At 34.9% G+C, this 17,391-nt stretch overlaps 2 protein-coding genes across 3 annotated transcripts; one reads left to right on the forward strand and one right to left on the reverse strand.

Moving 5' to 3' along the window:
• Positions 1–4,009: 4,009 nt before the first annotated feature.
• LOC120113866 (E3 ubiquitin-protein ligase SIRP1-like) lies at positions 4,010–5,476 on the forward strand. Its single transcript, XM_039134923.1, has 2 exons — positions 4,010–4,134; positions 4,429–5,476. The coding sequence occupies exon 2, from the start codon at positions 4,435–4,437 to the stop codon at positions 5,473–5,475; it is 1,041 nt and encodes a 346-aa protein (XP_038990854.1). The 5' UTR covers positions 4,010–4,134; positions 4,429–4,434; the 3' UTR covers position 5,476.
• A 1,940-nt stretch (positions 5,477–7,416) lies between these two features.
• On the reverse strand, positions 7,417–15,535 carry LOC120113865 (translation initiation factor eIF-2B subunit epsilon). 2 transcript variants are annotated; one of them, XM_039134922.1, is made up of 15 exons: positions 15,207–15,535; positions 14,897–15,127; positions 14,261–14,575; positions 13,489–13,596; positions 12,577–12,763; positions 12,148–12,410; positions 11,295–11,424; positions 10,710–10,759; positions 10,224–10,484; positions 10,078–10,154; positions 9,456–9,547; positions 8,546–8,628; positions 8,220–8,291; positions 7,835–7,960; positions 7,417–7,717 (listed from the first exon to the last, which is right to left on the reverse strand). In XM_039134922.1, the coding sequence occupies exons 1-15, from the start codon at positions 15,342–15,344 to the stop codon at positions 7,679–7,681; spliced, it is 2,172 nt and encodes a 723-aa protein (XP_038990853.1). In that variant the 5' UTR covers positions 15,345–15,535; the 3' UTR covers positions 7,417–7,678. The 2 variants fall into 2 exon arrangements, with proteins under 2 accessions (XP_038990853.1, XP_038990852.1); XM_039134921.1 differs by having other exon boundaries at positions 10,710–10,762; positions 15,207–15,534.
• Positions 15,536–17,391: the final 1,856 nt, after the last annotated feature.

Here is a 17,391-nt window from a genome sequence, read left to right on the forward strand (position 1 = left end):
GACATATTTAGAGGGTTATAGTTTTGTATTCATATTATCTGATAAGTAAAACGTTTTTCGACATCTGATTTGTTGTTGATGACTGTTATTATCCAGAAAACATGAATGATATATGGGGAAATGAGTTACTTGAGGATCAACAACATATATTATTGATTGCAGACGTTTAATACTTGGGTATTATCATAGATTCTTTGAAATTGGTGTTAAAGAAAATTTGAGCTGCTAAGCATGGCCACCAGCACCACCACCGTCTCAGTGAGTTTCCTTTGTATCGTACCCTCCGCCATCTCCGTCGTCAGCGGGGTGGCTCCAGCCAGATCGAGCTGCATTCAGTCTGTCAAGCTCTTCACGGTTTCCTCGTCAAGACCGTTGGTCCCATTGAATTTATCGCATCCTGCTTCAAATCCAAAGTCCCTGAGCAAATCATCAGCCAATTTTTCAATGGCTTTAATATATATTTCACTATCTGCCAACAGGAGTTTCTTTTAGCTCTTTTAATTGCACAAGCCTTCGATTATGCTATTTAAAATCCGGGCTACTCGCTGTAATTTGAGTTTATCTAAACAATCTAAACCTGACCTCCAATTAACTTAGCTAAAAAACAGTAATTAAAATTAAATAAATTTGAAATAAAAATGAAATCAATTTCATGTGTATATACAAAGCATAAGCCAAAAAGATTTCAAAGTTGTCTGGACTTTTAGTCGGTTCATCGAGCGTAGTCGGCCGCTGGGACTGGTCCGCCTGTCGATATCGGCCGATTGCTGGAGCATAAAATTATTGCACAAAATGCCCAAAGTCAAAAATGGTTAGCTCAATTAATTTATTATTTAAAATAACACTGAAAAAGTTTTAAATTTATTTTCATTAAAATTTATATTTTTATGATAAATTTGAATTTAAAAAATTTCTATAACCTATTGCCCCAATTACTAAATCTTTTTCCAAAAATCTGATCTGCTTCTGTTTTTAAACAAGTCTATTGAATACATTATAATCACTTATTTAAAAATCTAAAGCATTTTTTCCAAATAGTTTAAATAATATATATGAAATGTATTTAATATATAAATTTAAAAACATATAAATATAAATATTTAATTTAAAAAAATATCATTTAAAGTGTAAAGAAAACTTAATTTGTGATATAATTATTATTTGATCCACCGCGAATGGAGAAAACATGACTAAAAGTAACTAAATTAGAGTATAGGATTAGGAACCAAATCCGAATGTGTATATTGTAAAAGGACTAACAACATAATTTAACTTTGTATTTAGAATAAATTTCATGTATAGTCACTAAACTATAAGAGTGATTCTATTTATACTACTAAATTATGAATTTTGTCAATCAATCCAGTTAACTATTTAAATGATATCAATAAAACCACTAATTGTTAACTGTTAAGGAAAATATTGACGAGGTAGTTAAAATTTATATAATTATAATTATAGAATGTGTAAACAATGATGACTGCATTTATAATTATATTAACTTACTTAATTGTCGTGTTAATGTTTTCATCAACCATTAATGATTAGTGACTTGATTGATACCATTTAAATAAATATATAAGTGATCTAATTGATAAAATTCATAGTTCAATGGTTAAAATAAAATCATTTCTATAGTTTAATTATTAATAAAAATTACCCTGTAATTTAAGCCTTTCTAGCTCAAAACTTTCAGCTAGATCTTCGAATTTTTTTAATTTTATCTTAGTTCCCAACACAGTTTTTTTAACTTCACCGGATTAATCTCGGATGAAGCCTGAAAGAATTTTTTGGCTCAAATCCTCGACAAGTGGCAAATCTAGTTATTCAATCCCTTTATACTTTAAGGTTTGTCCTTGCCAGGTTTTAAGTAGCGGTTAACGACCACGATAATGCCCGCCAAATAGCGGTAGTGTTGCCTTTCGATATATCCACCCGCAATAGTGTCTGCTATGACATTAATAATGCTCGTTATTGTCGCAATCGCGGTAAACACGACCGCGATTTAAATCCCTAGTCCTTGCTACTTATTTTGTCTGACTTAAATTGGGCAGTACTTAAAATTGTTCCATTAGTTATTTTTTGTCGTGGATTTTGGGATGATTTTGACAGCAACATCTACCACATTAATCCTTGGTTTGATCATGGACATAATGCTTGTCTTGTCCATTTTAATCATCTTGGTTATGAATTTTTTTTCAAGCCAAAGTGCAAATCGAGTCGATTTTCGTAAATAGAATAAAAAAAAATCTTACCATTATTGGTTTGTGTACCATTTGATTAGATAATTAAATTTAAATTAGGATCATATATATTTAACGGTGTATAATACCGTTGACACTTGGTCGTTAAACTATCTTTTAAGACCCTTGAAAACATTTATTTTTAAACACTCTTAATTAAACCACACTAACCTAGAACTAAGTATTTAACAGAATTTAAAAGGCTGCAGCAAATTTCCATTTTCAACACTTGGTCGAATTTGCACTCAATTATTGTCGTCACTGCCTTCACCGCCGTCACTATTCGTTCCCTGAATATGGCCGAGATTCTGAGCTTTCTCAAGCTCCTTATCAATCCTTTCTGCACACAACAACAGCAAAACCATTAGAAAATTTATACCCACATTTGATTACCAATTTACATTTACTTCAATTCTATGCTTCTGATCATACAAACATTTACCATTATCGTCGGAAAACCCTCCGTTTTCTTCGCCATTACTGGTCAACATAGCTACAACAGCATTCATCATTTCGTTTTCATCAAAATGCTGGGCCATCTGGCGATCGTTATTCTCAATTGCGCCAATGAAAACCATGAAATCGTCGAACAATTTTTGCTCGGCCGCTTTTCTTAGCAGCAGGTGGTGCTTCTTTCTCGCGAGCATCGAACGTTCCCTTTGCTTCTGGGCCAGTGCATCTTCCAACTGCTTTTTCTTTCGCCTCTCGGTTTCCAACACAAATTCCAGAGCCATAGCAATGGCATCTTGAAAATCCTGTTAAAGAGAAGATCGGAAAGAGTTCAAAAAAGGATTGTTTCTGGTTCCTGTAACAAAATGCAGATAACGAAACTGAAATCAGAAAAAAGAATGAAGAATCTAACCATTTCGGGTAGAACTGTGGGGCAAAAGGGCAAAGCGAAGAGATGAGAATAGGTTGCGAGAAGTGATGTGATGATGTTGAGTGTGTAGTTCGAAAACCGAATATATATGGGGGAGGCAAGTGGGCAGCGAAAAGGGATTGATCACGTGCCGCAGCCTAAAGATATTTTAGTATTTGTTGTCGGCGACTGCGTCAGACCATTGTTGCATATTGAGTTTCGTTTAAAGAAGGTACACGTGTCATCCTGCAATAATCATGTAAAAGTTCAATTCCTGGAAATCTAAAGGATTTAACTATAATTAATCTCAAGTCTTGTTCAAGTATTTTGAGTCAGCAATGTCGTCAGCAGGGTGGATGGGGGCGTTCCTCTGTTTTGAGTTTGGCAATGTTATTCGGACATTGATTGACTTCTTGCCTTGCAATGCCATAAATGCCAAACCCAAAGGTTATTTAACTGTTACTACCCCAAGTGTTGGGATTTTGTTACTTTTTATTCTTGTTAACGTTAAGTGCGTACCACCACGACTGGTTAATTTATTGAAATGATGTATTAAATTATTTGAGTAAGATTAAATGTTTGAATTGTGATATTATGAATGAAAAAAAATTAAGTTGTGAAGATCATCCCTAACGAGTCTCTACAATACTAATCTGAATAACTAATCAAATTAATGTCTCTTGATTCTAATTCGAGCACAACTAATGTACAAGTAAATCTATACAACTTAAAATTGTCCCTCTTGATGTATGTTTGCATCAGCCAACTAAGTTAGAGGTTCTAAATTGTACCAACTAATTGCCTAATGTTCATTACAAGAAGCCTATATTTAAATAAGAAACCGCGCATACCAAAATGATAGGTAAAAAACCAACATTGACCTAAAAATGTCATTCAGTTTAGAGAAAGAGAACAAGAAAAAGAGAGGACAGCTTTGTTTTTTTGTTTACCCTAAATTCCATATCATGCTCCTTTTATTCCCTCATAAATCATAATTCATACCAATTATTCCCCTCATCCTCCATTTCCAAGGTACCATACTATAATGTTTTTCTTTCGTCTTACAACCAAAAACACCTCATGTTAACCTTTCCCAAGGATTCTTCTTTCTGCATAATTTTCTAAAAATATCATGTTTTGACTCGTTTGAGATTAATCTTGATCATGACGCCTTCGTTTTCTTCGATATATTATAACACGTTCATGTACTCGTTGTGATTATGTTATTTGAATCATATTTAAGATGTTATATTGATTTTGACATCTTAGATACATTTATATATTCGTATCATGTCGTCTTTTAATTATTTGTGTCGTATTTTGAAGAGAAAGATGGGGGATAGGCAAGCAAGTAGTTATTGGTGTTACGTGTGTTCTCAAACGGTGAATCCAACGACAGATCCCGAAATCAAATGCCCGTTGTGTGATTCTGGATTTGTTGAAGAAATGGCCGGCATAAGAAACCATTCCAACACCAATACCAACGCCATTGATTCAGGATCAGTGAACAATCTTTCACTCTGGGCTCCCATCTTGCTTGGTTTGATCGGTGGTTTAAGTCCTTCGTCGCAGTTGCGTATCGCAAGCCGGGATCAAATCAATGGCACAAACTCGCAGGATTGGTTGGAAGACGATGAACTTGGGAGAGAATCCGAGTCCTCGGTTCCAAGAAGGACGACAAGGGGATCAACTTCAGCTGTTAGGATGCTTCGGGATATGCGTACAATGGCAGCTTCTGACTCAGAAAATTCTGAGAATGGCAGAGATAGAAGTGGTAGAATGATCTTGTTTGATCCAATCAATGAAGAAGCCTTGGTTGTTCAAGGCTCATTTGATGTGAACCGCTGTCGAAACCCGAGTCATAGGCCAGCTAGCTCCTTTGGTGGTGATCACATCAGGGGATCTGGTTGGGATATTTTGCTGCAGTATTTGTCTGAGAATGATCCAAATCGATACGGAACCCTGCCGGCACAAAAGGAAGCAGTCGAAGCAATGCCAACCATTACAGTCGAAGAAAATTCACAATGTCCAGTATGTCTGGAGGAATTCGAGATTGGAAACGAAGCGAAAGAGATGCCATGTAAGCATAAGTTCCATGTTGGGTGTATTATCCCATGGTTGGAACTTCATAGTTCTTGTCCGGTTTGCCGGTTTCAGTTGCCGTTAGATGATTCGAAGATCGAGCCTAATGGCGACAGTAGTAGTGCTCAAAGTAGTGGCAGGGTAGGAAGTGGTAGAAGGTATTGGATCCCTATTCCATGGCCTTATGATGGTTTGGGCACCTTATCAGGTTCCCAAAGTGAATCCACTTCAGCTCCCTCATCAGAGACCATTCCAGGAAATGAAAATGCAGCTCAGAGGGATGCTAATTGAACAATTTTCTGTAGATATTTGTCTGCATTGAGCTCGTCTTTTTGCTGCTGTTGTAAAACAAAGAATTTATATATATTTTACACATGTTGTATCAATAAACTTCTTGAAAAGGATCAATTGGATTAAATATTTCCTCATTCATGTTGAAATTGTTCTCCAACACTCAAATTAAACTTTCTAATAAAGCTACCAAAAACTAAGCCAAAAAGGTTTTCAAATAGTTGGAATACCAAAAATTGAATCAGTGCCAAAAGTAGGCTCAAAAGAAGGCATCCAAATGGTTTAAATACCAAAAAATTTAATCAAAAGCCTAACAGAACTGTGAAGATCTTAATCACTAACGGGTGCAATGCCACAACTGAATCTCCAGGTTTGATTGGCCCCTTTTCCTTTCCATATTGAAGAGCATACTTGGTTGATTCCTCAGTAGACTAGAGGTAAAAAGCTTTTGCTGAACCGGAGCTCAAAACAGGGAACGACTCCTGAAAATAACGCAACGCCTCGATGGAGCTTTGTCGCCGAATGACCGCTCGAGGCAATTGCCGTTATCTCTGGGATGATCATAGACAAAATAGGCACTCTTGGCAAATACTAAGCCACCAGCCTTGTTGTGGTTCCACCTCTGGTTAGGAATCAATGAGGCTCTAATGTAATTGGCTGTACTAACAACCGAGGAAGCCAAATTTTCCAAGGGGTTCATAAGCATTGGTGCAGTCTCCGTTGTTCTCTTGAAAAGATCTCCACAGTACACACGAGAGACAAGGCTTTGTGGCTACTGAATACATCATATCTGTTTGCCATGCATAGCAAGATTACATTGGTGTAGATCCCGAAGGTCGAGACCCACAACTCGTTTCGGCTGGTATAGAGTTGTCCAAGCAAGAGGGGCCAGTCTCTTTCAAAAGGACGATCATATCACCAGTAATCGCAAAGGACAACATTCGCCTCAACAATCTCTGCCGGTAATAAAAAGCAGCCCATGATGTATGTTAGCAAAGCTTATTCAACCGATTTGATGAAGTTTTCACGACAATCATAGGAAATAAGATGCTTCGTCCAACCACGTACCCGGACGACTACCTTATCACGAACAAAATCAAATGTGGCAGTTTTGTTACGACCTGTCAGCAGAGGCATAAATACCTGGATCGACAACCTTGGGCATGCCTAAAAGGCCACAAATAAGGGAGTAGTCTGCCATTGGAGTCTACAGGCATAAGTAAATGTTGGATTTGGCATTATTAACTTTCTATCTCGTTGCCGCTTCATAGATGTCTAAAACCTCCCACAGACACCAAACTCTAGGCTCTGAATCGCGGATAAACAATAAGCTATCATCCGTGTAGAATAAATAGGACCCTAGAATCATTCCGACTAGCACGAAGGCCCCGAATGCGGCTACTCTGCTGCTCAGAATGTGGGAAAGCCAATAACCCTTCAGTGCACATAAGAAATAAGAAAGATGACAACAAATCCGCTTGTTGAAGGCCATGTTCCGACCGAAAGCGTTCCGTAAAAGTACCATTAATCCGAACACTATGCTTAGAATAAGAAGAAAAGAAATACAAACAAATACAAATCGTAAAATACAAAAAATAAATCATATTGATCAACCTATTTTATATCAACTAAACACTAAAAAATCATAAAATACTTTTAAAAAAATTTAAACGTAATAAACATAGCACCAATTGTTTTCCCCATTTGTTGGGTATAGTTTTTATGCCGTGCTTGCTGCTGCATATTGGACGGTTGCTGTGGGCCAATGCTTCTAATTATAGTAGTGCTCATCTCACTTTCAATTAACCCTGTGGTTGTCTTGTGGAAATTCTAGATTTCTGCCCTTTTTTTCTGTTTCCCTTGCAAATTTGTTCTTATGGTCCTAATAAAATTTTACTATTCCTATTTATGCTGAAAGGGTATAAAAGAATTAAAAAATCATTGCAATAACCAAATCTGAATAGTTGCCCAACTATAGAAAACATTTCAATTCAAATACAACATTTCTGGTGTCAAACTGGAATAACTTTATTAGTCACATAACAAAAAGCAGAGGACCATGGTTAAAGGCCATGGCAGAAATTTTCCATGATAACAGCATCCACCTGTTTTCTTCTAAAGCATGAGCTAAACGGTCATGTTCGTTTGTCGATCATTGATGCACAATATTATAAAAAGAACACCACTTGGAATTGCGCTCATCTCACTCATCTTCATCTTCTTCTTCAGCCTCTTTCAACCACTTAAAAAGGGGAACCATGGGCAAAGAAGCAATGTGTATGTAACGATCATTAGAGCAGATGAATAATCGTATGAACGCTGGGAAAAAATAGAAAGAGTCCGTTCTTTTTTTATTTACCTGGATAAATTTTTCAGAATGCTTGAGAAACACTTTATCCGCTGCATCTGCTCCTTCCTTCTCATCAGCCCACTTCAAAATAGCATCTTCTTGTAGAATTTCTTTATCATATAAAAGATGCAAAATCTGTGGAAGAAAAATTAAATGAGAACTCATTTCTTGCCATTCTTTTGTATAAAACCTTGCATCTCATTCCACATTATCTCATCAAGAAATGCACACAAATACAAACGGGATCTTAAACATCTCTGAAAATGGTAGAGGAGCTAGACTAATAATTACCCAACTTAACATATTCACTTGTAACTATTACCATAAGAACTACTCAATGCCAGATCTTATCAACCAACCTGTCTACTATACCTAGATATATCATTAGAAATACCTGTGGAAATAACGCGGCAAACTCCCTAGCAGATTCTAGGCACATTTCTTCAAATTTCAAGACGACCTCAATCTGGTGGGCAATGGCATGAAAAAGATTTAGCACGATTGAAATATAGACAAAAATATGTATGTTTTAATAGGAAAAGAGCGCATTGCGAGATGCCAACTTTGGCATGCAATATAAACTGAGAAGTCACCCCACCCATCCAATGAATGATACAGAGGAAATTAGATATAGCACTTCAAAAAATGTATTATGCCCGTCGGCTTATAATTAATAGTTATTAATCAGATGGAAATTTCCATCAGTGTAACAATACAAACCTCCTCATCTATATCGTGCAAGAAAGACTTCAAAAGTTTTTGCCATTTTGTGATTATATCCGCAGCATTTTTATGCAGTTCACCTTTACAATAGATTCAAGACAAACTAGTTAGTGGTTACAAACATGTTAACCCTGGATGTCAACAATAAAACATGAACTGATCTATTTCTTTTTGCAATGAAAATAAGCATAAGAGGATTGACAGCAGCAAAGAGGTGTGCTTGCACTGTAGAATAATTAAATCACTCAAAAATAACAGAAGAAATAATAATTAAAAGAATAATCTAACATCCAATCCTGTCTCTTTGCTGCATGAATTTGCGCTAATTGACTAACAATTGTACTAACATACGGGAGACATATTCAGAATAATTCTTAAATTAAATCCTTAAAGACGTACATATGGCTCCACTCTGCCAGTGTTGCCACTCTAACATACCAATAAAAATCATCAAGAAACAGCACTTTAAGGGAAATAAAGATTGCACATAACTTCTGAGAAGATAAAGTACTATCGTTGTTGGTTTGAATAAATCATGAATGACGTAAGACAGTTAGATATGAACCATAGAGTCAGTGCGCAGCCTTTGAACTACATAATTCAGAGATTAAGCGTAAATCACCGAGATCTAATAATTTGGAAAATGCTGTAATTTTGGGGCTTCATTAGATTGATGAGTTGATCAGAACTTATTTGAAGCAAAAACTCACTGCTCGCAGATGAGACAGCTATAACTACCTTGAGTGATTAGGTCCCTAAAAATAGATGCTACAAGTCTGTGTGCATATTTATTGAATTCAATCCTTTACACATGCATGGTTACATTAAAGAAGGATTTCTTTGCATCGATGCAGTGTAAATATAGTGCTACCAGAATGGCCATGAAAAAAAAAAGCAATACACTTACTAGCAGAATTGTGTGGAGATTCTACTGCCAATTTCATCATTGAGTAAAATATCGCTCCAGCACAGTCCACCGATGCCATGTTGTAAGACAATCTGAAGAAATGCCAGGAGACAGGTTCGGCAAAATATTACCCCATAACTAATCATTATTGAGAAATAAAACAGCAGCTCAGTTTTAAAAAATATCTTTGAAGCAACAGAAAAGAAAATTAATGTTGATTGGAGATCTCCTCAGGGAGATGGCATCAAGGAAGGTCTGCAGGAAATAAGTGGTAATTCTGCTAATGCTGTCAAGCACAATTCTGGTGCTGATCAGGCATCAAACTAAAGGGGATAAAGTAAGCAAGGCTGGATTCGGTCAAACTGATAAAATATAAATTGGAAGGATGTAGTAAACAATGATTACCAATAGGAAAAGAAGATAATGGTTAACAGAAAATATTTATTTGATATGGACTCTAGATATTGCTGGGAGTTCTAGGTTTTTTACTTTCAAATAATGTAAAAGGACAGCATAAATTTTACAATTAGGAAAATGCTTACAAAAAAATTCAGTCAAGAGCTCCACCAACTAGGTTAATGGCCCTAGCTTGCTCAGAGAAATTAAAATGAATGCAACTCACCGAAGTGCATTCACCTCTAAGACTGCATGGTCTACTTTGACGTTTTCATTAACAGCCCTTAAAAAGGTAGCTTCCACCTGCCAACCAGAATGGAAACTGTAAACAGTTATAAATATTATGACCATGCATACAGTCAAACACGTTACCTCTTTCTCAAAGAATACATAGTCATCTCCAGAGTCTTCATTATCGTCATCTCCAGAACCATTATCATCAGAATCAGCTTTCAGCTCTCCTGAAGCTGAGAAAACATTCCCATCTTGAGTTAACTGTTCGTCATCCTCATCTTTCTCTAGCATTAGCTTAATCAGTTTATCTGTGGGAATAGGTGCAACTGACTGCCTCCATTCTTCATCTTGCACTCCTTCAAAGACTGACCAAATATAACCAACTCCGCCAGCACCAAGCTGATAACCGTAAAGAATTTCATCATCCAAGTTATTTATTTAATTGCCAGAGAAACATGAGAGAGAGATGAAGATACATTCATACTCAACCTCATGCCATTTAATAATATCACCAAAGATATATCATAAAAAATCATTTTCTCCATATTCACTCTGGGGCAACTTGCAAAAAAAAATTGGCAGCAATGCCATAAACTAATGCTACAAGGAAGCCACGTAACAAACCTCATATGCTGTCTCAGATAAATCAGGTGTAATATCCCCGTTCAATTTATCCGCTGCACCAATAACTGCTTTGTTAACATCTATAAGGACATAAATAATGAACATCTCTCTTTTCTAAAGATAAATGGTAGCTTACCACAAACATGAAAGAATAAAGATTGCAGGCACAAATTACTGAACATTAAACCACACACAAAAAAAATGAACATAAAAGAATTATATATGTGCTGATATATAGGACTTCCATAAAACAATGACCGACATTGAGCTAAATATCACTTCTACATGCTTAGAAGCATAAAGAAAGTCCCCATGCGTACCTACATTCTAACTGAGTAAGAAAATAAGAGAGAAAGAAGGGGAGTGCTATCCAAGAAAAGTTGTAAAGTACAAAACAAACAAGGAAACAGCTAAAACGAAAACATATGGCATTATAAAATCAGATGAAGAAAATGAAGAAAAAATAAACTCAAGCCATAAAACCCAAGTCTACACAGAGGTAGCAATATTACAGGAATCACAAAATACCTCAAACATTTAAAAAAGAAACAGATATTAGGAATTAATATATCTCTAGGAACTTACATCCAGGCTCCCCAGTGCCACTAGTATTGTCAGCATATTCCAATTCCTCGTCACTATCTAGGTGGGTTGGCTGTTGAAGTAAAGAAACCTTGGAGTATGCAGGAACAACAAACTGTTGTCCAACTACAACCTGGACAAAATAAATGTTCAGAGCTCTTGCAAAAGAACATAACTTTGAACTATACCAGAAGTATTACTAACCAGAGAAAATGTTGTAATTAAGGAATAAATAAGAAATATACAAGGATCAAATTGGAACGCTTTTTCAAACACATTGGAAGAGTGAGAATGATCATGGGGAGGGTTGCAAGAAAGGCTTAAGATTAAACGCACTCGGAGGGTGTAGCTAGGACTCCAGGTGGGGTGGGCATGTGAGAACAAACGATGGTTGTATTAAATCATGTGAGAAAAACTGAAATGACTATCAGTAATTATTCATATAGCAATTGCTAACATTTAAGGTAAGCTTTTTTAGTACATAGTAAAACGGTTTGGCCGAGCAAAAACAGTAAAACCTTTTAAATCCCATAAAGTGATAATCTGGTTGACTTGAAGTGTCAGTAGTAGCATGAAATTCTAATCTACAAGTCCATAAATAAAACAGGAGAAGCCGAAAAAACTAACAAGTTTGAATTATTCCGTTACTCCTGTTGGGAGACAGGCAGACAGCCCATAATGGTATTACCATAATATATCATTAAATTTTAGTCTATCGAGTTTATTGATATATCATGAGACACAATCCAAATCCATATAACTGCATATAAACATTCATTCAAAACTAATCACGGTGATAATAATGATGACATTTGACACTTCTAAAAATATCTAAAATGCTCCAAGGGAAGCATACCTTAAAAGATAGAATAACTCCAGGTTGCAAAACAGCTCCTGACTTCATTATTACACCATCACATACAATTGCATGCCTTAACTGACAGCCATCTTCAATGGTAACATTATTCCATATATAACAGCCTTCTATTGTGACATTTGATCCAATAGTGCACCCTTCTCCAACAACAGAATGAGAGATTTTTGTGTCATTCCCTATTTTGGTGCCTTGCCCAATGAAAGTGAACGAACCTATGTCTGCAGAACGTGACACTGTGACATCTGAAAAAATAAAATGAAAACATTAATTAAACCAAGTCCAGGGAAATTTCTGAAGTAAACAAATCAAACAGTAGAAGCATGAAATGATGAAATGCTATATGTTTCAAGCATTAAACTTTTATGGCAGTCAAATACATAATGACCATTAATTTCTTTTAACCTATACCAGATGCTCGATAAGTTCCCTGCCTCTCAACTTTTATTGCAGTACTTCCACTGAGTATATCTGGAACAAATGGATAAGTCCACCTCTGAATTATGTCCTTGCTAATGGTATCATAGCTTCGAAAGTTATCTATCCTAGCGGCGTAACTCGAGTGAATTTCATGAGTAAATATCTTGTAACCCATTATCTGCAGCCATAAATTAAAGCAGAAGCAACATGATCAAAAATCTTATGATATCCAGCCTGGTAACATCAGCAATAGAAATATTTCCCCAATTCTACACTCATGTATATTATAAGATATCAAGATTAATTAACTGCATGCACAGTATGATGCTAAGATACACATATATGATAAGTGCATGTACTAATATAACCCAAACTTCCTTTCAAAATTTCAAAGTTCTAACTGTTACCCAGTAATTATTTTATGATCTTCATATTTTAGCATATTTATAGAATCCTAGGGGAAATGAGTACAAATGTCTACAGTTTGTAAATAATAGCTAAGTCATTGTTTTGATGAAGACACATGCAACACCATGTTTACCTATCCCAAGAACAGTAAGATAATCAGAGTTTCTTGAATTAAATAATTTACAATTAAAGCACAATGGTTCATGAATTATGATGTGTGTTAACAAACAATGAGGGCTGGCTTGTAAATTCCAAAGCATAGATCTAGGCCACAGATTAGCAGACAAGTTTACACCATTCAGACAGAAGGATCAGCTAAGAAAGCTATCATTATGGACATTTTGGGTGTATAAGGACAAACCACAGTTTTCCCATTTTTATCTAAACTTTTCCTTTGAATGCGCAGGCGCACATTTTTGTTTTGTTACAATGAGGAAGCCATCAGGAAATATTTTAAAAACAACTTAATAAAAACATATGATATGTAACACGTACATCATCAACCAGCAGACCCTTTACAAAATGGCGTCTCAGATGTTGATAGTCAAAATTGTCTGTGAAAAGACTTAGTACTTCTTGAGAGCATATGTCAATATAACAGTCCTGCAAAAGAAAACCCTAATTATTACTGGGAAATTATTAGACTAAAAATAAATAACATAAGTCATATATGTTTAATTTTTATCTAGGCAATATGTGTTACGGAAATTAAAAAATCTAAGCTATCGAATCATGCCACCAACTGAAAGAGATTGTTGAACCAGTAGCATAAGATTTCAAGTCATGTCCCTTGAAAAAGAAATAAACTTATAATGGACCTAGGTTGAGGTCAAGGTTCAAAGTTCTGTCTGATTATGGAGAATCAATTATTTTACTGAAATAAAATCTACAAAGAAAAAGGACAAAGACGGTCTGCAATAAAGGGTAAAACTATTGTGAGATTAAATAACAAAGTAAGAATAAAGAGAAGTTGGAAAGAGCAATTTAAGTTTGGAAATGATCAAACAACTATATGGCATCAATCACTTGCGAAGCAAGAAAAGGTTCACACTCATTACATCTATCTTATAATTATTTTCCAACAATTCTGTTCATCGCCAAGAAAAGCAACTAATTGCACTATATCCACAAAAAGAGCAAATCTTTCACTAACATATTAAGATCCTCCTTTTTCAGTGTCTGTGTAACACACACACACACACACAATGGCATAATAGGTAATCTAAAATGTAACCAAATAATTTTAGCGATGATTTGAAGAATGAACCTGTTTGTCATTGTGCAGAATGATAGAAGGATTGTCAGCTATCAGTGTTTTATCAAGAGATATAAACCCCTTTGAATATTCTGCTTTGTCCTCGTAACACAGAAGTTGTTTCGTAACAGGATTTATAGCCATGAATAGTTCATCAGTACCAAGTCGAGACTGCTGGGTGATCGGAGAAGGCTTTGACTGTTTAACAACCATGGTCATTATAGCATTAGCATCTTTTTTCTTTCTCTCCCTGTGTTCTTGAAGTGCCTCAGTAAGCAACATGTTGCTCACTGTATCTCCACTAATAAGAACAAAATCTCCATGTATCTGAAAGGATAAGGAGAAACATATGACATACTGAATGAAAAAAATCTAAATCATGATGGTTGTCAATAAAATCCAAACACCAGATTATCAATTGCCAAAAAGCTACAAAAAATAAAAAAAATAAAAAAAAATAAAGCATCCCAACTATGAACTCTACAAAAGATTTAAGCATATTGAAAATGAAGTTCAGTATAAAAGCATACTAAAATAAATAAATAAAGCATCCCAACTATCAAAAGCAAAGTTTAACCAGATTTCTTAGTAAAACCATAAACACACTCTTAATTAGTGGAAATGATATGGAGAAAAAAAAAACATTACCACATTGCGTTCGTAAATCAAACGCAAAGCATCACCAGCACTGATGGAATTGTGAGATTCAATTGTTGTAACTATAAAATTCGGTTTAGACGACCATTGGGAACTCTCCAAGTAATCAATCACTTGTTTCGAATGAGCACAGCAGAACACGAAAACCTCCTCCACGCCAGCGGATTCAAGCCATGCTAATGTGTAATCTATCATAGGAATATTAACTAACGGCAACAACACCTTCAATCAAAGAAGCAATTTTTAAACTTAAACCGAAACTTTCAAACAAAATTTGAATAAGATATGTGTGGACGTATACCTTGGGGCGTTCGAGAGTTATTGGACGGAACGTGGTGGCAAAGCTATCGGCTAAGAGAATGGCTTGTAAAGGATTACGTGCCAAGTCCTCTGGGTCTTCTGAAACCCTAGGAGTAGCACTCTTTTTCTGTGCACCCATTTCTCCAGTTCTTCCTATTCTTCTTAACAAAGAGTTAACGTCAACCACCAAACAAAGAACCGGAACGCAGGAATTTTTTCAGTTAGCAGATAGAAAAGTGGGGGAGAAAACCCTAATTACTTAGAAATATAATAATTAGAAAAATAAAACAAAAAAGGAATTGGGAAAGCTCGGAAACTGAAAACTTTGACAGTGAAACAGTAGCAACAAAAAAGGGATAATGTACATTTTGGCCCTCTAGCTTTAGTTTTGAGTTGCCTTACCCGCTTATTTTGACTTTGAGCTGCAATTTAATTCTTAATTTTTTTAGCAATTTGATCTTCGATTTTCACTTTATTTTTGTTTACTCTTTATACAATTTTAGTATGGTGATTAAAATTTTCATTTATAAATTAAAAATTATCTAAAATGTTAAGGTTTATATTTCAAACTTTAATTCAATTCAAATTTAAATATTCAATTAATAATACATTTATATTAAGGGATAATTGTATATTATAGTTAAAATTAAGGGTTAAACTGTATATAAAACAAAATTTAAGGACCAAATTGTATTCAAAACAAAATCAATGACCAAATTACATTTCAAAACTAAACTCGAGTCTGAAATGCAAAAAAAAAAGGCTAGGAGCCAAATTGTAGATCAAAATCATGGGCTAAAATAAATAGAATAAGAATAATTGGGGGGAAAGAGAGTTTGGAGTTTTAGGGCAGGGTTGGATCGGGTCAGGATATGGGATCTGGGTTCTTATATGGTTAAGGCCTGAGCGGAAATCTTAATAGACTCCAGTACTAATAGGCTAAATTCTGTCATATCACTGGCCGAAGCCCAATATTACAAAAATGAGAATATTAAACTATAGAGTTATTGCATCATATATCCTTAAACTATGATCTCTCTCTAAATTGGTCCTTAATCTTCTAAATATTCCAATTTCATCCTTAAACTATGGTTATCATTTTAATTTTTTCCTCATACTTTTTAACATTTTAGTATCATCCCCAAACTATATCCTTCAATCTAAATTAGCCGCCAAACTTTTTTAGCATTTTAATTTCATCCCAAATTGTATGTCTATACTAATCACATTACATGTCAATAAAAATGTTAGGCCAAGCTATATTATTATATAAAAATAAAATTAGGCTAAACTATGGTTAAAATCAATTATATATTTGGATGAATTTGGGGATGAAATTATAATATTTAAAAATTTGGAGACTAGTTTAGAATGAGGGTCGTAGTTTGAGTACTAATTTAGAATGGTATATAGTTTAAGGATGAAATTAGAATATTTTTAAGTTCAAAGACCAATTTAAAATAAAGATCATAATTTAAGGACATATAATACAATAAACTGTAAACTATATTAGTATTTATGCATACGAATATTGACTGATTTATTTATTTTACGATGATTACTACGAAATTATGTTGTTGTTTTCTATTTTTTACGAGTTACTTTCGTCATATATATTTATTTACGGTCCTACTAAATTAACATAGTTTATAATTTTATCTTTGCTCCATAATCAAGTGAATGTGTCGATACGATGAAGGCATATATTATTGATCCATTAAAAGGAATCGCTTTGGTCGGTGCTGCAAGGTAAGTTGTTTTATAGGATCCCATTATTAGTGGAGATTTATGGAAATAACTAGTTGAATATGTTTCTTTTCTGGTACAGTGTGTCTTCATCAATGGCAACAACCGAAACTGTTGTAGTAGAATTTTCCAAGGATGAAAAGGATGTTCCGGCAATGCTAGACGGTATGGACGACATGAATTATTGAGATCGCTTCCCCTAACAGAACACTCACGTAAAAAGGGGTATACTTAAATGGGATTAGGGTCCTCTTTAAATAAGGGTCAAAGTGGGTTAAAATGGATGTCCCGAGTGCTTAAATGGGTTCAAGTTGTCGGTTTGACGCACCAAATCAACATTTTATTATCATGGTAATAGCTATTAACAGACGAGTGATCAATTATAAATTGATAATGTTAAAGAGTAAATCATTATTTTTGAAACATTAGTGGATAAAAGA

This window comes from Hibiscus syriacus, unplaced genomic scaffold, assembly GCF_006381635.1.
Source record: "Hibiscus syriacus cultivar Baekdansim isolate YM2019G1 unplaced genomic scaffold, ASM638163v2 tig00110213_pilon, whole genome shotgun sequence".
Classification (NCBI taxonomy): domain Eukaryota; kingdom Viridiplantae; phylum Streptophyta; class Magnoliopsida; order Malvales; family Malvaceae; genus Hibiscus; species Hibiscus syriacus.